Source organism: Coloeus monedula (assembly GCF_965178545.1).
Source record: "Coloeus monedula genome assembly, chromosome: Z".
NCBI classification, from domain to species: Eukaryota; Metazoa; Chordata; class Aves; order Passeriformes; family Corvidae; genus Coloeus; species Coloeus monedula.
This window is the reverse complement of record NC_138822.1, coordinates 75,657,341-75,678,775: the sequence shown is the minus strand read 5'-3', so window position 1 is coordinate 75,678,775 and position 21,435 is coordinate 75,657,341. Positions and strand designations below refer to the sequence as shown.

General features: G+C 43.8%; 1 protein-coding gene across 1 annotated transcript in view; it reads left to right on the top strand.

The window, feature by feature from the left end:
• Positions 1 to 21,435, top strand: part of LOC309585181 (phospholipid-transporting ATPase FetA-like) — a gene marked incomplete at its 3' end in the record, with an annotated part of 62,294 nt that overhangs the window by 17,658 nt on the left and 23,201 nt on the right. The window contains exons 3-10 of the mRNA XM_082301713.1: positions 1,125 to 1,183; positions 10,768 to 10,881; positions 12,953 to 13,051; positions 13,950 to 14,011; positions 15,581 to 15,653; positions 15,854 to 15,924; positions 17,074 to 17,156; positions 20,903 to 21,061. Coding sequence (XP_082157839.1) covers positions 1,125 to 1,183; positions 10,768 to 10,881; positions 12,953 to 13,051; positions 13,950 to 14,011; positions 15,581 to 15,653; positions 15,854 to 15,924; positions 17,074 to 17,156; positions 20,903 to 21,061 — 720 coding nt within the window. The remainder of the gene's footprint in view (positions 1 to 1,124; positions 1,184 to 10,767; positions 10,882 to 12,952; positions 13,052 to 13,949; positions 14,012 to 15,580; positions 15,654 to 15,853; positions 15,925 to 17,073; positions 17,157 to 20,902; positions 21,062 to 21,435) is intronic.

Sequence of the window (21,435 nt, the reverse complement as noted above, 5' to 3'; positions counted from 1 at the left end):
CCAGGGAGCTGTTGCAGTGCCCAACAGTCCTCTGGCTGAAAAATGTTTTCCTGATATCCAACTTAAACCTCCCCTGACACAACTTCGGGCCATTCCCTTGGGTCCTGTCACTGGTCACCACAGAGAGGAGATCAGTGCCTCCCCCTTCTCCTCCCCTCCTGAGGAAGTTGTAGACAGTGATGAGGTGTCCCCACAGTCTCCTCTCCAGGCTGAACAGACCAAGTGACCTCAGCTGTTCCCCATATGGCTTCCCCTCCAGTCCTTTTACCATCCACATGACCCTCCTCTGGTCTCTTTCAAATAGCTTTTATACCTTTCGTATGCTATGGTGCCCAAAACTGCACACAGGACTCAAGGTGAGGCTGCACCAGTGCAGAGCAGAGAGGAACAATCCCCTCCCTCAACTGTCTGTACTCTGTGTCCTTGACAAGTAGCACAAGGAACTTAGGGGAAGCAGAAGACCACCTTTGACCCTTCCAGGAGAAGACAAAACTTCTTGAAATTGAAGTAATGAGTTTTATGTTAGATAATGCAGGGAAGGCAGTTGAAGAATAGGCATTGCTGGAGCTTTCTATGTCATTTTGCTGGTAGAGAGGCAAGACCCTGCCTTGAAGTAAAGGGCAGATTGGATGACCTTTTGATATCCTTCCAGTAACGTTTGATTTCATGATAGCTGTGGTGATGGTGTCCCATTGGTGGGATGATGCTCAGAAATGCACCTGTAGTGGAAGAAAGGCACCAACTGTAGGCTGATGGCAACAGCTTCAGAGACTTCAGGGGGAAGAGATGGAGCAGGACAGGAAGAGCGAGCACCACTAGTTAAGTGGGAACTCCTACCCAGAAGGTGAATAACCCATAGACCCAGCACTGGCATTGTAATGAGTTGTGGGTAGAGGAGACTGCTTATATGGTGTTAAGAGTGCCGTGGTACCAGTCCACAGTGCTGCTCCATCACTGTCACCAGCCACTTCAGGTTCCTGACACGGGGCTGCTGACACAGGGCTCCAGTTCACTGTGTCACTCCCTTCTAGCAGCTCTGCTTGCCCTTTTTGATGCTTCATTCACATCTGTGTTGACTCTGCTTTACCCTCAAGCATGACTGATGTGTTTCCTCTTCTTTGCAGAGGAAGAGAGACAACTTCAAGCAAACAACCGTGATTTCAATCTGCAGTTTGAATATGCTGTAAGTAACCAGCGTATGTTGTTTCATGCAGATGTAGTCACAGATGTAGCTGCATCTGCTTCATGTCTCAAGTGTTGTTTCAAAGGGGTGAACAGAACTGCATGCCAGCTATGGCTCTGCAAACCAGGCAAACGCATGCCAGATGAACTATCAGAGGTGGATTGCTGCTGAGTCAGCCTGAAAAATGGGCAGTTTTAGGAGATCTGATTCTGGAAAAGCATGACACAGTGACTTCGCTCACTTCCAGAAAATAATTTGTTGAGTCAAAGCATTTGCAGGATCAGGCTCCAAGGCCTTTCAATAATGGAACCTGGGGGGGAGTTTTCCGTGGAAATTTGTCTCTATTTAAAGTAAAATATGAAAGGAAATGTGTCCATTCCTCAGCTTTTGCAGTGAAATCATCTCTGTCAGGAAGGTTTTGAATCTGGCCCGTGTGGCTTTCTGCCAGCTTTTCTGCCAGATTCTTAACTGCCTACTTAAGTTCACATTGTGCCTTGAAATCTGTGATTCCAAAGAGCACCTTGACACGGGCTGGCTGTGTCCCAGGTCAGCCGGGCTAATTTGCCAGGGAGCCCCTTAGGCAACTTGATTTCTGAACCTTGTGGCCAGTTTTTGATGCTGTGTGCAGAGGAAGGTTAGCTCAGCCACTAGATGTGTCCTGCCTGCCTGCAGGATTATCCCCGCTGCGAGGCTGTCCTGAAGCTGCATTCTTTCAAAGTGTTTGCAGCTGCCAATTAATACTGAAGTGAATTTTGTGAATTTTTGTCCTCTGAATATCTGAATTCCAGTGGCGAAATTAATCATTCAGTTACTTGGGAGCTCCTTTGAATCATGTTTTGGTTTAGGAACATGACAAGTATTTTCTTGGCAAGATCTGAAAAAACTCAGCAGTTTAGAACACACTAATATTTTGTGACGGGGACAGTCTGACTTGCTAACAGGTTTGACTAATGGCAGTATGGTCATTTTCATCCATGAACTATACAACACAGGTTAGAGAGTCTCAGGGTCCAGAGCTGCTGCATGTGTCCTGAATATGAAATGCATGGACATTAATATATGTGAAGTACTATGCAGCGCGAATGTCTTATCAAGACTGGTGATTTGAGACTGGGGAAGTGCACTTGATTTGCACACAATCTGTCAGTAGCATGCTGGGGTGGGTATTGCCACTACATACGGTTTTGTCATCTTCTACTGAATGATTGCAATGTGCAGTAGTGGGACAATAAAGTAGGAGGGAGAGGGGCGATTAAGTCAGGGTAGAGGGAACAAGCAGCTCTTCTGGTTCCGGGTCTGTTTTTGTGAAAAGCCATTCAGAAAACTGACTTCGCATGACACTGCTTCCCAGCTGATTGCTTGATTGTGCCCAAGGATTTGCAAATGGCCACAGTTAAGTAGATGACTTTGAGAACACTTCAGAATTTCCATAAATCTATGATTAGGTGATAAAGCGAAGGCAGGCAAAAAGCCAGCTCAGTATAATGTGTTAAAACTTGGCAGTGAGTTTCAGTAATCATGCCCCTCATTTTAGTCAGCTATGGCTCATGATTTCTGGAGACCAGTGTAGTCTGAGGCTTAGGAAATCCAGAAAACTGCCCAAAGAGAGTCAAGCCTTAAAGTGGTGAGTGGATGGTGAGGTACTAATAGACCTCAGGTGGTGATGCAAGCATTGCCCTAACTGTACAGGGCTGCACATCATGTCCTGGGTTGCTTATTTCCGAGAAGTCCTCACAAAAGCTCAGTTTATTAACTCCACGTTACTATGGTATGTGAAAAGAACTAACCTTGCTCATAAATTACTTCAGATTCCATGCTGTAGATTGCTGATGAGTGTGGAAATGACAAAAAAGGAGATAGTCTCCTGGCATCCTCCCATAACATATCCATGATGCTTCTGAAAGTTAGCTCATCCAGGCAAGGGTTAAATTTGGGCACCTTCCTCACATTCAGATTTCTCTCACCATGGTGGGGTTGCACTGCTAAGCACTAGGGTATGGTTCTGGGGGAAAGGACCACTAAAATCCAAAGGAAACCCACCAATATATTGAAGCTTTGAAAGTATTTTAGGCAGTGAAAGTCACAGGAGTGAGGTTCAGATTTCTTGGTAACTCAAGGCAGCATTAACCATAAAACCTATAGAACAGGTTCTTGTAACAAAGCTAGGTGAGGTGGTAAATGTTTCTTTAGGGTGAGGCAGTTGCTGAGAAAGGCCTGTAAGGACAAAGAAAGGGAAATGCAAACCGAGGTGGTGCGTATTGACTTACTGCTGCAGCCAGGCTTTATGTCCTAGCTGGTGTGAAGGTTTGAGCCTTTCACTAAAGAGAGAATTTCTATTATGTAGGCATAGATCAAAGGTACACAGATGCTTTGTCCTCCTTTATCACAGTGAGAGCCAGGAAGTGGGAAAGTACAGCCAGAGGTGGGTGTGTTGTCCCTGAATATCCCTATTCCTGACTGGTGGGACTTTGTCCCTTCCCAGTGCAAAGTCTACAGGATATCTGTGAAGGGAGAAGAGACGAACTGATAAAAACTTGAAAACTCCATTTTGTGTGGAGTCTGACATCAGCTCTGGCAGCTGCTGAAAGGTGGCCTTCCTCGTATGAAGCAAGACTCCCGAAAAACGCTCAAACCAGCTTTGCAGGAACCTGGTGCTGCACCGTGGAAAGCCATGTCTGCCAGTGCGTGCAAGGGCATGTCCACATCCATCACACTACAACTTGCAGGAGACTTCAGAGGGCAAATTCCCTCCCAGAGCTCATCAGAAAATATAGGAAATGCTGAACTGCGATGTGTCTCTGCCTGCCACACTTCTCCAGCCATGAGGCCTCATTAGCTGAGCAGGAGGGTTCAAAAAATAAAACAAACCTTAAAACAAAGTGTTGTGCAGTTAACTGCAAGGGCTGAGTGTGAAGGTATGTACGCTACCCACCAGCTCACGAAATTAGTTAGGAATGACTCAGAAACCAAGTGTGAATGAGTGGCATGAAAAGGCATTTAGAGCAGCACAGAAAAGGTCTCAATATAGGTCAGTAGGAATGAAAAGTCAAGTCCTAGTCCTGTGTTCATTCACAATGCAGACAGAAAGATCCTTCCTGAATTCAGAAAGAGGTTTGTCTGTGTAAAGACTGAAATAAAGTGGAACACAGGGTGACAGGTGTGGTATAGCAAGATTTAAGGACTTTAATCAATTTAATCTATCTGCACTCTCTCCAGCACAGCTACAGAGGGGGCAGCCTCTCTGGGTCCACCACGATGGGCTCTCCATCAACACTCTGGAGAGGAAAATCTCTTCTGAAGGCTTTTAATGTTTGCTCTGATCCTAGTTCCTTTTTTATTTCTTTGCTTTCACAATGGAATTTAGCACAGCTGCACTGGGACGTCATGAAGGGCTGTGAAAACAACTTTGAAATTGGCTTTCAGACAATAGGAGAGGAAATGCAAGGCCTATGAGTCAATGACAAATTTCATCTTGGATCAGGACCCAGGGTCAAACCAGAATTCTTTCATCAGGACCAGCAGCAAGGGGGCCGCTTGGACTCGGGTCACCTGATGAAGTCTCTAGTGGAATAGGAGGGATGTATATAGCTTCCTATAGCCAATGCACATTGCCCTGGGCTGGATCAGCAGCTGGGTTCTGAATCTCTTTGAAATTTAATTGGAGAGCAGGGAGCTCTGGTAGTGGGCTCATACTCTGCTCCGCCTCCTCTGCTTGCATGCTTTGATCTCAGAAGGATGCCTGGTGGGTGATCCTCAAGCATCTTATCAGCGTGGTCAGGGTTGTGGCACCAGCTGCCCTCTCTGCCTGTCTCAACCTGCAGATGTTTCCCAGTGTCCTTCATGCTCAAGGCTGAAGGGAGTGTGGTCTGATCAAGTGAAAAGTGGTCTCAGTAGTCCCTGAAGGAATAGCTACAGCACCAATCTGCACTGCTCCTTCTGCATTTAGGAAGGTGTAAGTTGGATTCATTCAAAGAGCAGTTGAGGCACTGTCAGGGAGCAGCCAGAGTGGGGCTGTGCTACGAGAGGGGGCAAGCTGGAAGTGGAGGTGATCCCAGTTCAGGCAGAGCTCTCACTGACCAGGGTGCAGTCCTGCAGCATCTGGCTGGCAGGGACAGGGCAGGATACTGGTGATGGCATCCATCCTGACCATTCCAGACAAGGTGAGGTGATGAACCAGATCCGGGGCCTTCTTAGGAGCCCAAGCTGAGTGGTGAGAGGCAGGACTGAAGACAAATCTACAGCAGAGGTCCAAGGTCCATCAAGAAAGTAGAGCTGGATAGGTTTATCTGGGAAAGTAGGACAGATGACAGTCTGGAGATGGGGACTCCAGCGTAGCTCAGGCGAGGATAGAAGGCTCATGGCTGAGCTTAAGTGAAGTCCTGAGCTCTGGACAGGGGTTGTGGATGGAGACACCAGTTGAGGTCAAGGCCCTCAAGGTATATTAGGGCCCTGGGAAGCACATAAAGATTGAGGTGTGCCAGGTATGATCTTCAGTGAAGTCCATAGACTTCTTTGGATCAAGTTGTCCACTCTTCGTCAGATTAAGTCTCATGGAGAGAAAACTACTGCACTGGCTGGGAGTCTTGTTGTGTGAGACCATAATGAACACAGTACAGAGGTTTGGACTTTGCTTCCTTTGCACCACTCAGCAGTGCTCTGCCCTCCTCTTCTTTCCTCCTTCCTGCCAGGCAGCAGCTTCAGGTACTGAGCCAAGCCAGAGGAGAGCACAGTGTTGTCGAAGGGGATGACTAGGAGACAAGACCTTTAGGTGCTGTGCTTGGCCTGTCTGTGAGCAACAGCATGAGGTTGTCCAGCTGTGCCACCCCGTGTCCTTTGCACCACCATGAGGAGGACACTCACCACAGTGATGATTAACTGCTCAGTAATGGGGTGACACCAGACAGAAGGAACAACATAGGAACACACAACCAGTGACCACACTTTCCTACAGATTTTCCTGAAATACACAACGTGTGATGAGATTCTGGAACTCAGTTCATTAGTGCTGTCAAGAGGGGGTCGAAGGTTACATATGTAAGACATTCCTGTCCTTTTCCTGTTTAAAGGAAAAAAAAATTGGGAAAAAAAAGAAGAAAAGAGAACTTTGCTTTGGAAATTGATGTTTTTATTCCTGGTGTTTGGCAAGTCTTTTACTCCTGGGAGTTCACTTTTTTACAGGGACCTTTACAGGGACCAGATTAACACCATCACACTCTTTTGGCCTTTGTCAGTCTTCCTTGAGTTGGGGCTGCTGCCCACCATCAGGAATAAGTCAATGAACTTGGGAGGCTTAAAACTGCTCTGGTCTGACTGTTCCATACTCCCTGCAAAAACAAAGCCTCGGTGGTACCATATGCACTGTGAGATGAGTTTATTAAAAATCTTCATGAGCACATTCACAGCCCTGTGGTCACATTTCTGCTTATGGCTGCTGTGTGCTTTCCAATAGCACTGCTGCAGTTAAACAGAGTGCCGTGGGATTCCACTTCTGCCACTTCCTTGGTGAGGCTTTATCAAAACACCTGGGAAAGACATTTCTGCTTCTCAGCTGTTCCACTGGTCTGTACCTTGTGCTACACGGGTACCAGGGAAATTGCCAAGTGTTGTGGCGTAACACCTCCCTTTGAGGTCACCAAAGTCTTGCTAAAATTTACTTAGGGTTAGATTGTCCAGCTGCTGGAAACTATTGTGTCACGGAGCCAGGGGTGTAAATTCAGAGGGTCAGTACCTTGCCATATCCTTTAGCCCCTGTAATCTAGCCACAAAAGCATCAGTGTCTCTTATTTCCAGTGACTTTTATGGCAAGGAGATGATTTGTTTGCTCAGCGAACTAAGGTAGGAGCCATCTGCTGAGTTTTGCTTGCTGTTGGACGTCACAGGCAAGCTTCTGAAAACACCCCCAAAGTAACAGCTCATCTTCCAGATCTGGACTTGTGTAACTGTGGAGAGATGAGCACTATTCTTAGGGACAGCATTTTGGTGGAGTCACACCTCCAGGAGGTGTGAATCTAGCCCCTGAAAAGAGCAGATGAGAATAATCCCTCACCCACAGACAACATTGCTCTGGTGTCAAGCTTCGCATCTGGAGAGCTTCAGGCTGAGTGTGGGTAACCAAGCTCAGACCTGCTCGTTTAGGACACAGGTGCACACAGGGACTGCCCTTGGACTACCAGAAGTCTGTGGCGGATCTGGAAGTAAATTTAAAGCTCCCCATCCCCACCTTTGTGCTTAGCCCATAGAACTGCTCTTCCTAAATGCTGGTTTTTATGAATCTATAGGGAAACCAGAAGTTTCAGTAGGCCTCTCAATACCTAATTGCTGTTAAAATATTATTCCTCTCCATGACTTTTTCTCTATGGGAGTGTCCCTCACTGAAGGGAGAGCATGGGGACAGTGAGGCAGATGATGTGTTAGAGGCATTGCTTGTGAAATGATGGCTGCATGTGGACTATTTAACACATTGCTCTGCTGCAGGCTCCCACAGCACCCCTCCCACCCCAGAGTCAGGTTCTGGTCCAGCTGTAAAGAGTGACAGGGTTTGATGATGTTAAGCATCACAGAATAGGATAAGATCAATTGTGGAGGCCAAATGAGATTTCCCTGTAGCTGGCCAAGAGCCTGAGCTGTCAAAGCACACAGCCCTGTAGTATTGTCTGAAAACATAAATGGTACCTGAGAGAACTGGGTTTGTTCAGCCTGGAGAAGAGAAGGCCTCAGCTGTGGCCTTCCAGTACTTGAGGGGAGTGCATAAGAATGATGGAGAGGGACTTTTTACAGGGGCATGTAGTGACAGGACAAAGAATGGCTTCAAGCTGAAAGAGAGTGGGTTTAGATTAGACATTAGGAAGAAATTCTTTACTGTGGGGGTGGTGAGGGTCTGGCACAGGTTGCCCAGAGAAGCTGTGGACCCCCCATCCCTGGAAGCATTCATAGCCAGGATGGAAGGGGCCTTGAGCAACCTGGGTAAGTGGAAGGTGTCCCTACCCATGGTGTGGGGGGTTGGAATGAGATGAGCTTTAAGGTCCCTTCCAACCCAACCCATTCTATGTTTCTGTGATTATATGATACCTTGCGTAGTGCTTCAGTCGTATCTGTGATGTGGGAATGCAGAGCTTTGATTTGGAAAGGCTGAAATTTTCCCTAGTTTGTCACTATAATTTGCTATTGATATTCTTTCAGTCCCTGAGGTCCACGAACAAGTTATGTGTTGAATTAGAAATATTTATGGTAATTACAAGTTCTTTTTTTTTTTCTGGTGACTAATTTTAATTATTGATTCTAGAGTAACAAGAAGATCCATGACAATACTCCCTGTCCTTATCCTCAGGTGTAAAGTGCCCTGGTGTCCCAAAAGACAGTATGTGCACAACAATATCATAATCCTGAACAACTGTGGAGAAAAAACGCTGGATGTCCAGATTCCTGCAGTTAAGCATTTGGAAGCTGTTATGTCTGGAGTTTTAACCATGCCTAATGGCAATAGGAAATAAAATGAATGGCTGTGGTTCATTCAATGATTTTCCTGACGTAATTAAAGGACAGAAATAGAAGGCAGGAATTGAAATAAACCACTCCCATTCTTTTCTTATTTCCCTCTGAGATTTTTGCAGGCAAAGATCTATAAACTTTATCTGAGTGTTTACTGAGTAATTTTTCCCATGTTATATGTGACCCTCTGTAATCTGTTGACGCACAAAGGTCAAGTCCCCTGCATTTACTTTTTCCTGCAGCAACAGTCTTTTCTTTTTCTTTTAAGTAAGTGTCCGTGATACTTTTCCTCAGAACAGTGGGCAGATTTAGATACTTAGATCCAGTTTTTATCAAAAAATATGCTAGACTCTGTGCTTGGTGGACACAGTCTTGCCAAGCAATTTAGTTCTCAGTATGCTGGGTTTGCAGAGGATGCTGCTACTTCATTGCTTCTGTTTCAGCAGTGTCCATGGAGCCTGTCCACAATGCATACCCCACAGCTAAGGATTTTGAAATAAACCAAATTTAACTATGTGTCATGGCATAGACAGAGTTAACCACACTTGCAGGTAGCTACATGATACCAGCAGTCAGGCAATATGGTTTATACGATGATCACTGATAAATATCTTTTCTTGCTGGAGTGTAATCAACAGGAGGATTTGGCTAGCTCTTCTATAAAGGCTGTTTTCATTTCTTCCCTTTTAGAGATTTACTCATTTGGGTTGTCCAAGGGATAAAACATTAATTTAATGCTGAAGAACATATGCTGTACTGTGTGTCTGAGCATAGAGAAATCCAGTAACTGCCTAAAATGGAATAGCTTCCCCCACACCTACCTTTCAGTGGTAACGTGAAATAATTGGTTTAGTGCTGGAAACATGCTGATGCATGTCAGTGTAGATGTCGAGGTCCTGGATTAATGCATGGATAAGAAGTGGGCTGTGATTCATACTTAGTAGCTCCTGTCCTCCCACCAGCTTAGCAATATCTAAAAGCTATTACAAATACTGCAACCACCATTTTCTCTGCTGTTGAACCAGCATGTTTATTATGCTGGTTATTATATCTGCCTCCTTGTGCTGTCACACCTTAGGTTTCCTGGAACGGTGTTAATGGGCATTGTCTGGAGAGCTTCTAGGAGGAAAAATTTAAGATGTTCTCACAACAGGTGGCATTCATCCTTCCAGGACTAAACATGGACCAGGGCTTGTTAAACTTCATATGAAAACATGGTCTAGCACACCTGAAAACTGAAGGGACAGCCCCAGCTGGTGCATCAGTACGATGGACTGAGCCTGTCTGACTGGTGGCAAGTATTGGACCAGACTGCTCGGATCTTTGGGGAAGAAAATAACCAGTTCTGCAATATCAAGCTTAGGTCTTTCTGTGGTTTGCAAAAGACAGACAGGGGAGCAGCCACTTCTTGTGGCTGGAGGGGCCGTCCACAATTAGAAAAGGAAACTGGAAATAGGGAACAGAGCTGCAGCTCACTTACTGAAATGGTGAGTTCTTGTATTAGTGGCTGTTTGCACAGCACCACATCCAAGTGATCTTTGTGGAATAGAAACAAGCCGCCCTTTGAAGCTGCTGAGCTGAAGGTTTGCTGGATCAGCTGAAAATTATAATAATAATGTCATATCCTGCTCCTGGGAGAACATATAGCTGCTGTAGGGTTGTCCAGCTGATGGGTACTTCAAAGCATCAGACAAGCTACAGATGGTTGACCTGGCATGTGTTTTCCAACCCTGCTTTGCAGATGCTTACAGCAAAATTGTTGTCTTCTTGTTGCAGCTCTCAATTTTTTTTATGCACTGTGTAAGTAAGAAGACTTTTAATAAAGGGAAGATGTTGCGAGCAACTACATGCAAGTTTACCTGCAGCAGCACTGGCATAAGCTAAGCATCATATTTTCACCCATTCCAAGAGGAGCTCTCTGTTTATCCAGGCTGGGCATGATTCTGTGGGGGAAAAGGAAACGCTTTTTGAGCTGCTGTTGGAAACAGTGCTATTGCTAAATATAAGCAAATAAAACACAGTTGAAATGTGTTGTGCTGTAATTTTGTTTCCTGTTTTACCAATCCTACTTATTTTCTTTTTTTTTTTCCCTACAGAACAATTCAATTAAAACATCAAAATACAATTTCTTCACTTTCCTGCCTCTCAACCTGTTTGAACAGTTTCAGCGAATAGCCAATGCTTACTTTCTTTTCTTGCTGATTTTGCAGGTATGAAATCACTGTGCTGTTTCTAGCAGGTTGTGTTCTCTGTTATCAAAGCCAGTCTATGTTTGATAGGTGTAATGAAGTGCAAGCTATATTTCCTGTTGTGAATTAACATCTTAGTAAAACCTTACAGTACATAGAAAGTAGGGCAGAAAAAAGCAATTTTCTCTCTTACCTTTGGATATGAGGGTGTGAACTAAATGAAGAAAAAAAAGTTACTTAGTTTTCAACAAATTGTGCAACTTTTTCATACTCTGCCCTACTATGCCTTTGTGTCTATATCTGAGTGCTCCTGGCTGTCCTCAGATTTACATTACTTGTTCATCCTGTAGTATAAAGCCAAGTTTTCTGTTACCCATTGATTTTAAGGCAAATTCCACAGGCAGTCTCAAAGGAAGCAGGAAGAGGGACACATTTGTAACCTGTGGTGTTTCCGTGGGAAGGAAGGAGTTAACACCAGGAAGGCTCAAGGTTGTGGCTGGTTTGCATAAAGCTGGGTATTGCTTCTCCCTTCTCCAGAGTGGGGAAGGTGTCCAGTATGGAGTGTGTCAGACAGTGGCAGCACTGTTGAACCCTCTGGACTAATGGCATTGAATTGCACTTTGCTCATCACTGTTGCTAATGATCCCCTGAACGCTGGACGCACTGGATAAATTGATACCAAGATTTCTGCCCCTTTGCACCTTGCTGTGTACTATTGTTGAGTCATATCAGCATACACACTATCAAAAGAAGGGTATAATTTTGATTATGTTTCAAGCATGATGTTTTAAAGTTGACTATTTCACTGCACACAGATTTGCAAAATAACCCATTTGAAATGCTTTTTTTACAGTTTCAGCTCAAAAAAGCATAGGTGAAATGTGGTTAAGCCTACAAGAAACCATGTATGATCTTTTTTGCTTGTTTACAGGGAATGAATTTTTGAGATTTCAGTGCATGTATACTTTTCAAGAAACCGGTGACGGTGCCTTTTCAGCTAAGCTGAGAGCGCAGTTCTTGCGTTGTTGTACTGCACTCTAGCTGTTTTCTGTCAAATTCACAGTATTTCAAAGTACTTCCCTTAAATTATTCCACTGTGTGTTTTGCTGGGCCATCTAGGGTTGACTATTTATAAAAGCACACAGCTTTTTCTTTACATCAAGGTAGCAAAAAGAGGGAAGGCATTACATATTCCTCCATTTCATTTTTTTCCTCACTCCATCCCTATGGGACTACTCCTGCATTAGGAGTGGATGTGATGGGCAGGCTGTGGGGACTCTGTCTCCCACTCCTTTGTCACACATCAGTGGGACATGCATATTCCAAGGTAGGTGAGAAGGCAGCAGTTGCAGCCTCTACAGCTGAGCAGGGCTATGGTGCCTGTAGGATCTGGGCTGTGACAGTACATAAGTATCAACTTCTCACACACGGACTTCACACTTCCCAGATCCAAACTGATGGACACAGTAATTGCTGCCATCCCTAGTGTTTTTAGAAGAAGGGGAGAACTGTGTGGGGGTAGGACATCTCCCTCTGCATCACTGATGGCATGACAGAATCACCTTCAGCTCTTTGGTCCTCTCACTATTAAAGCTGTAGGAAACAAAACCGGCTGTGTTGCTCTTGGGAGAGCAAGGTCAGCCCTAGTAACAGCTGAGCATTGTCCATTGATGCGAAATTTACTTCAGCAAAATGTGAAGAGTTACTGAAACAAAGAGCAGAGGCTTTTAACGGCTCTTCACAGCTGGTTTTGCTCAGATAGCTCTGAGTCCCCCACAGCAGGCTTGCCCATGTCAGTGCTTCCAGAGAAATCCAGTGGGGACTTTGCAATCCTAATTCTGCAAACAAGAAAGAGCAACCCACTACACTTTCTGACAGTTCCATTTTTCAACTTAAATTATAGCTTGTTTTGTAAGGAAAACACGGGTTCCCTGGCTCTCCCACCTTTGGGGGGGTCACATATCAGGGATACAGGTCTGTCTTTAATCTGTATTCAGGTATCATAGAAAAATGTTGTCTGCGGCTTGATTAGGAAGCAGTGGTTTTCTGAACAGGCAGGAAATGTCTTAACTCAGATCTTTTCTTCCTGCAGTTGATTCCTCAGATTTCCTCGCTGGCCTGGTTTACAACAGTCGTGCCCTTGGTGCTGGTGCTGGCTGTATCAGGAGTCAAGGATGCCATTGATGATTTTGTAAGATCTGTGTTTCTGACCTGTACTTTGGAGTTGGCCCGTGATTCTTCAGCACAGTAACTGAAATAAACCACTTAAACACAGCCAGTGGCAGGCATTCAGAGAGCTGGTCTGTGGCCAAGGTGGGGTCTGAGATTAAGTCTCCAAAATCTAGTTTGTTACTTAAGAAGGAGCTAGAATTTCCAAATTGCTGAGCAGCCCAGCAGCTCCATTGACTTTCTCTGAAACTACTCATCATGTCTGAAAATGTGGTGACTGATAGATATGTCTGGACTCAGGCACAGAAATTTTTTCTTAGGCTTGCATTTTGGACAGCTTTGTCATCTAGCACAATGTAGGTGGAGAAAAACATTTGGTGGGAAGCAAGTGCTCAACCCACCTGTGATTTTTCAAACTTGCCCAGCTTTGGCCAAGGTCTGCTGCCATCAGAGCTAATGGTCAAAAGTCCAGTTGACTGCAGAGAGTGATATTAGAGCTGAGTTTAGCATCTGATTTTCTCTCATTATTGAAATGATTTTGGTGTTCAGTGGAGAAATGCCAGAACTTCCGTGGCCGCTTTCCATATGACAGAAGAGGAATTAATTTCTCTGGTGTTTACAAACTGAGGTGGGTAGGAGAAATGCCAGCTGAGTCAGGGCTGTGCTAAAGTGACGTCTAAGGCTCTACCCTCTTTCTTCTCTCCAAGAGCAAGCCTGGTGTTGCCTGTTGCCCTTTGCAATCTGGTTATGCCCTGTGCTACTGCTGTAAACATGTGCTGGACACTGACTCAGCTGTGACCCTAATCTGCCTGACCTGTTCAACCAGCTGGGTGGAAACCTGAAGTGTTAATGAACTGCCTATGGCTCCTGTGTGTTTGGTTTCCTGGAAATGCCTTTTAACCTTCTGATCCAATTTTCAGAATCGACACAAAAGTGACAAACATGTCAACAACCGCCCAGTCCAGGTCCTCATCAATGGCATGTAAGTCCTTTTTGATGTAATTCTGACAGGGAAATGTGTTTTATTAGTAATATTTTTGATTTTTTTTGTGTGTGTGTGATTCTCAAGGATCACTTAACAATTTAAAATTGAATTATGTTTCACACCACTAGTTCATCATGCAATTTTGGACTATGTGTCTGATTAATGAACTCTGGACACTGTACTAGAATCTGTGCAGACATTATGGCTGTGACCTTGTGCTGACACAAGACAAAAGTCTTTCTCTGTTCCTGGATATTTATGTTTAAGTGAGAATTTGAGTCTTGTATTATTTTACTCCTTACCCCAGAAGTAACAAGCAAAGCTATCTTCTGTGTCCATTTATGCTCATAGCATTTGTTTTGCATTAAGCAAAACTAGGCATTATCAACAAGTTACTTCAAATTAAGAAGCTGGAATAGTTCCCACATACACTTCATCATACTTTGAGTGTGTGTAGCACTTCTGGCTTAGATGTACCCAAAACATTTCAGCTGCGTGCTTTGGACATTGTACTGGCAGCACTGTTCTTTCCTGCAGAAAAATTAGCAGAGGCTTTGGCTTTCATGGCAGACAGATGTGCTGTTTATTTGCAGCTCCATGGAGTCCAGCTATGCGTAGGACACAGTTGTAGACAGCTGTGAGGTCTTTTGTGACTTTTTTCCACACTACAGATAGCAGTATGTTGTGTAAACTCCAACAGATGATCAAACAGTTAAAAATATGAGTGGAAACTGAAGAGTAGGGACATAGTTTTTTTGTGCTCTCTGCTAAGTAAACCAGTTTCTTAGTTTACTGTGTATTAGTTACTGTGTCTAGGAAACACATTTTGACACAGAAATTTTATATTTTGCCTTTTTCAAAAGCTAGAAACCACTGATCCTGCCCAACTCTGACCAACATTGAATAAGCAAGATTGAACTGAGTTCAAGCTTGAGCCCCCAGTCCTGTTCTGAGACTGGTATTTCTCACCTCTAGAATTTGCATACACAGCTATCATGACTTGGCTGTGTTGGTGCTTGCAGTTTAGCTGGCTGCCTGTGTGCACATCTGGCTTAGTGCTGTGAAGACCACTGCAGACATGGCTCAGACAGGCGAGTGTGCAGCCAAAGCACCTGCACTGACCTTCCTGACAGCTGGTTACTCTTGCCCTTAATACCACTTGGAAAACCTAAGACAATCTGCAGTTTTCCTAGGTGAAGTCTCTTACACAAACAGAGAGGGTTTTTTGAGACAATATGGCCTTTTAAGAGGAGGAAGGAAGGGAGTAGTCAGTCCAGAGACAAGGTCAAGGATAAGGATAGTGCACATGGACTGTGCTGCTGTTGTGGGGCTTGGTCTCAACCCATCATGGGTCAGCCCAAGCAGTGCTTTTATTGATTTTTACTGCTTTTTGCTATCTTTTTTTTGTACTGTGGTGGTCTTCCAGCTTAGTATGGATCATCATGGCAGGCCGTGCTCCCAAGGCCTGATGGCACCTACAGTCTGGCTTCAGCAGCAGAGCCAAGTTTCCCACTTTCCCAAGCGGCGTTTGCTGTATGTGCTTACTTACTAGAAGTTTTCCTGCAGGTTAAAGGAGCAAAAATGGATGAATGTCCAAGTGGGGGATATAATAAAGCTAGAAAACAACAACTTTGTGACAGTGAGTACCGTTTCTCTCTATCCTGATCCTGATCTCTATCCTGGCCGTTATTCTCTGCCACCCTTACCACTAATGAGAAAATCAGTCATGGTGATGATGTGGCAGTAATGACAAGCAGCACTGCTCTGCAGTGCCTGCTGACTGTGTGAATTCATGCCAAATCTGTCTGTCTGTCTGTCTGTCTATCTATCTGTGCTCAGGCTGATCTCCTGTTGCTGTCAAGCAGTGAGCCACACAGCCTGACGTACATTGAGACAGCTGAGCTGGATGGGTAAGTGAGCCTGCCCTGGCATGCAATCACTGCCATCACTGCAACGCCACCATTTCTGGTGACCCTGGGTGCTGCAGGCATACCTGCAATAGCTTTGGTAGCAAGAGTTTCGTAAAATGTAGGATAAACTTTGGGTAGGTATCTTGAAAATAACGTCTTCCGGTGGATACTTTTGCCTCTCGAGTGCAAGTGTCTTGTGAGGAGGGGACTTTATTTTTCAGTGACAGTTTTTCTAATACTGAGAGTTAGTTAGAGACATGTTCCTGAAATATCACAAAAGCAATATCCCCAGCAGAGGCTATTTCTTTCATCTCCTTTAGTATTTTCTTTGAGACAGATTATCTGGCTGAGATAATCATAATTAATAACTCTGTTAATCTCGTTTGAACTGCCATAGAATAATGTCAATGCAAGCACATAGCAAAGGCTTCCAAATGCTGCCCACTCCAGGACAGAAATGGCCACAAGTCAGAGGGCTGCAACTTGTATTAGTTGGAATAAACTGGAGCTGTCCTCATCTTTATGACCCATTTTGCGTTACCTTTTCTGCATTGCTCAAAGCTAGCAACAGTCTGAGGGACTGAGCAAGACCAGAGATTTCAAGAAATTGTGTCTCTTCCAAGACCCTACAGATTGCCCTCTGGACTTTCCCCATCTGATTTCTGCTGAAAATGGGTTTGTAGTTTTCACACACACAAGTGCCACTTCTAAGAGGCCCTGAACAAATGCAGTATTCTTTTCACATTGCATTTCCAACTCCTCAGCTAGCTAGTCCCAGGACTGAAGTAATCTTCCAGATCAGAATACCATGGGAGAAAAGATTCAGAGCTCTCCTATATGATTAGATACCTTGGGTTTAAACGTGTCATGAGTGACAAGATAGACAGTGGGGTGCTCTGTGGTAAAATTAAGAAGACAGAGCCACTTTGCTTTTGGTACCATACCTAGAATTCCTCTGAACTGCATGCCATTGCAACTGAAAGAGACAATCTACACCCTTTGGCCAGGTGGAACAGGTACATGGTATCACAGTCCATCAGATGTCTAAGGAAGAATACTGTCCTCAAGAACAGAAGTGACTTTCAGGGGGAGCTTTCAGTTCACATATGACTTTCAGTTCATGTGTTTGTCTTACGTTTTTTGTCACAGTGAAACAAACCTGAAGGTGAAGCAGGCACTGACAGTCACTGCAGAGCTTGGAGAAGATCTGCAAAAGCTGACAGAGTTCAATGGTGAGTACACATGGAAAATTCACTTTCCAGAGGATTTGCTGAAATTACAGAGAGTAGTTAGGACTGTTCCTTCCAAGCTGCCCACTGCCCCCTGCTAGGACTTCTCTGGAAGCAGTGCCAGCAAAACAGAACAGGCACTCTGTAGTCCGTACAACAGGTATCAACACCACATGTAAAGGAAAAGGTCCCTCTTTGCTTGCTGGTCTTGGTGCCATGTATGACTACAACCTGAGACTGCATCGGTGGCACTTCTTGTGGATGGACACTTTTCTTTTGTGTCTGTCTGTGCATGTCGGGACTACCCACCTTGAAACCCAGCACAAGAGTCCACATAACTGCACAATGGAAATTGTTTTTCCAAAACCTTATGCTTAGTTCTGGCCTCAAAACATTTTCACACTGATGTAGCAATGCTGATGCACCGATTACATTTATCTTCTGATCAGTGGCACTTCCCAGACACCATACAGACCTGAGGACTAATTGTGCACACAGGACAGGTGATTACTTCCCAGCATGAAGCCTCACCTTGAAACCATTCCTTTCCTCTCTCAATGCCACAATAAAGACTGAATTTTTAAAAGTATCTAAAGGCAAGCAGTGCAGATGTGGTTAACTTTCTCAGTACTGCTTGCTGTATCAAAATCAAGATAGGATAGGATAGAATATAGAATAGAATAGAATTAGAATTAGAATAGAATAGAATAGAATGTTTTAATTGGAAGGAACCTACAATTATCTCTAGTCCAACTGCCTGACCACTTCAGGGCTGACCAAAAATTAAAGTATGTTTTTAAGGGCACTGTCCAAATGCCTCTTAAACCTGCCAGGCTGGGGACATCAATCACCTCTAGAGGAAGCCTGTTCCAGTGAGCAGTCACACTCTCAGTGAAGAAATGTTTCTCGATGTCCAATCTGAACCTCTCCTGGTGCAACTTCAACCATTCTCATGCGTCCTGTCACTGGATACCAGAGAATACTTAGCAGCACATACTGCTAAGGAGCTAGGCCTGTCAAAACCAGAATACTCCATGCTCACACATCATCTGTCTGTGGAGAGAAGATGAGGGAACAGACCAAGTGGTGTTAGTCACGTTCAGCAGTGCTCTGCTGGCTTAGATACGAGGTCAGGATTACAGGAGGAGTCAGTGTGGAGAGGGGTGGAATGAGTGCTGGTGTCCTTGGTACGCCTCAAGGATTGCAGGCTCTCAGGAAATATTTTTAGATAAAGAGGGGGAAAAAAAATTTAGAATAAAATGTGTTTGAAATAAGTAGATGATTCCAGGACAAGTGGTGGGGATGTGGCAAAGAGCACAGCTGAGACTGTCTCTGGTAGAGTTTCTTTTGCCTTCTTTGTTGAGGTTTTGTGCAGTAATGTTTGTGGTTTTTGCCAAGTTTCAGGTCAATACATCAGGATTTCTCTGAAGTGATGGCTGAGGTTCTGAGTGTTTTAGGTCTTGAGAAATACGTGTTTACAGGTGCAGTTAAGATGCTTTACGTTAGTAATTGGAGTGGCATGCCTTAATTATTTTCCTGAGCAGGCTGAAGTGTCTATCAATTTAAGCAAAATCTTAATCTTAGATAATTTTTCAAGCATGTTTAGTGTGATGCTTATCTAAGGGCACTGTGTTCTTGTAAGTGCTTAATTTAAAAAATGTTTAAAAATACTTTGGAAAATTGAGGATTTTGTTATTGGATATTTATTTATTCTGTAAATATCTATTTTACTTATGTTGTAAATAAAAGTGACCTCTTCACAATACTTAAAATGAATAAAATGTTTCCCAGTATGATTTATATTTGACAGTGTACTGGGAAGAGTGCCTGGAATCAGACCCAGCCTTGCATTTCCCTTAGCAAACCTCCATAGAAATACTTAAATATTTATGTAACTCTTTATCTAATTACTTTTTAAGACAGGAAGAGAGGACAGGGTTTTGCAGCTAATACAGGCACTCAGTGGAATGCTTAATGTGAGCTATGAGGTTTGTTTGATGGTTCAGATAACGAAGATGCTTGCAAAACTCTGAATTTCTTTGTTTGATTTGGGGAACTGGGAGACCAGAAAGGCAACAATACTTTTCAGTTACCCTCTACTTACCACATGTCGACTTGGCAGTATTTAACTCTTTCAGCTGAAATGTATGCCAGGTATCTTACTGCTGTTAGTGGGAGAGGGGGACAGGAAGCATGGTGCCTGGCTGTGGTGCCTTCAGCTGCAGAGTTACTGGGCTCAGTGCAGCTGTCCTGGGGGAATTTTTAGAGCTTCTCACTCTTTGTGGTCAGTCTCATCTGGATGAATCCCTTCTGATCTCAAAATCAGCATGTCAGTAGCCCAGACCCACCTGCTTATGGGAAAGTAGATGTGGACACCGGAGGTGCTCACAGGAGCACTGTCCCATGGCAGGCACAGTGTTCCTGGTGGGAGACCATGCTCTGGGTTTGCTTTGCCAAGCGTTGTGCTGTTTGAGGTTCCATTGCAAAGCCTCTGTTTCCTTTGTGCTTTTCAAGGCGTTGCAAGGGTGGTAATGAGACGGGCCTGGTTACTGGAGACTTTGAGAAATGCTGGAGCACAGGTCTGGTTATTGTTGGACTAACCAGAGGATAAAATAGAAGATCAACACAGTTGGTACCATGAGTTCTGATGTCACATGTGTCACTGAATTTCCTAACTGTTTAATCTTTTGTGTCTGATGATTTGTCTGCCCTAGATTAGCTGCTTTTTTGATGGTTTTAATAATTTTAAATTTTAAAATGTGTAGTGGTAAAGATGTTCATGACACTTAAAGCTGCACTTTTCTTCTGGACTTCCCTGGATTTTGTTTCCAGTCTCTTGAGCCTGGTGTGTAAATCTGAGAGCAGCAAGAAGAACTGCACTCTCTGCAAATGCTAGTCTTTTTGTACGTATTTACAGCCCGTGATCAAAATAACTTCAGTGTTCCTGCTGATTAAGTGAACAGACTGAACTCTTAGATTGCCTTTCGGTAAGGCATATTTGTATTTTCCAGTTCTTTTCAATACATCCACAAGGCTCTGCTTTGAATCTTTAAATGACAGGTGCAGCTGTTGATTTAAATAGTCGTTTTTGTACTGAGGTATCTGAACACATTTTATTACAATAAATAAATATAAAGCATGGAAATAGACACTCCAATCACTTACAGTGTCAGCTGTGTGGCCAAAGAAGGTAGCGGTATCTTTTTATATGCTCCTGAGTTATAAAACAGATGAAATTAAAAAACAGTGAACAAAGACACCTCAATTAATTACTCTTCTGCAGCCTTTAGGCTATGATTTTATTCACTTGGCCTCCTGCAGTTTGAGGTAAAATGAAATAAGAAAAAAGATGATGTCAGCACTTTTAGCTAAAATTGTCCAGTGACATCCTACCACTATGAACTTGCTGTGAATGGATTAAAAGTACACTGCTGGTTCAATGTTTCTTCTCACCCGCATAAAAGTTGTGGAAACTTTGTTTTGTACTCTACCAATAAAAAATTGCCATTTTCAAAGAATTGGATAGATCCATGTCCATTGTGGTCCTTTGAATTACAAGATTCATATGGGGAAGGAGCATCATCCCAGAGCATGAGTAAATATAAGGTATAGGATGGGAATGACAGGGTTAGGAGTCGACTGCAACAACAGTGTGAAATATGTCTCTCTGAGGAACAGCCGGGAATGCAGTATTGATGACACCTTTCTGGACCAAGATTTTCATTTTTGCTTTTACCTTCTTTTTACAGGAGAAATCAGATGTGAGGCACCAAATAACAAACTGGATAAATTCACAGGAACTCTTACTCTTCGAGGAGAGAAGTATGCCCTGGACAATGAGAAGATGTTGCTGAGGGGCTGTACTATCAGGAACACAGAGTGGTGCTTTGGACTCGTTATTTATGCTGGTAGGTAAAAAGACTGACATGTGGATTGCAGAGCCCAGCAGCACTAGCATGGGAATACATCACACCCAGCATGCACAAAGGAATCAAGTTTTTTCCTCTTTGTAAAGTATGTTTCTACCAGGTACAAGAAGAAAAAACTTTCTTGTTTTAGAAATGCACACAGCAAAGTACAGGAGGGGAGTTTTCATGACTAAGAAAGAATGTAACAGTTAAATTTGGTTAAGAATTCTCTCAAGTGTATTGGATTAAACACTCTGTATCATTTCTATGTGATTTTAATCCATATTGGAATATCAGAGTCATCAATAATATTATTGATTAGATCTACGCTTTTCATGAGCACAGTCCTGTTGTTTCTGTACTCCTCTAGACAT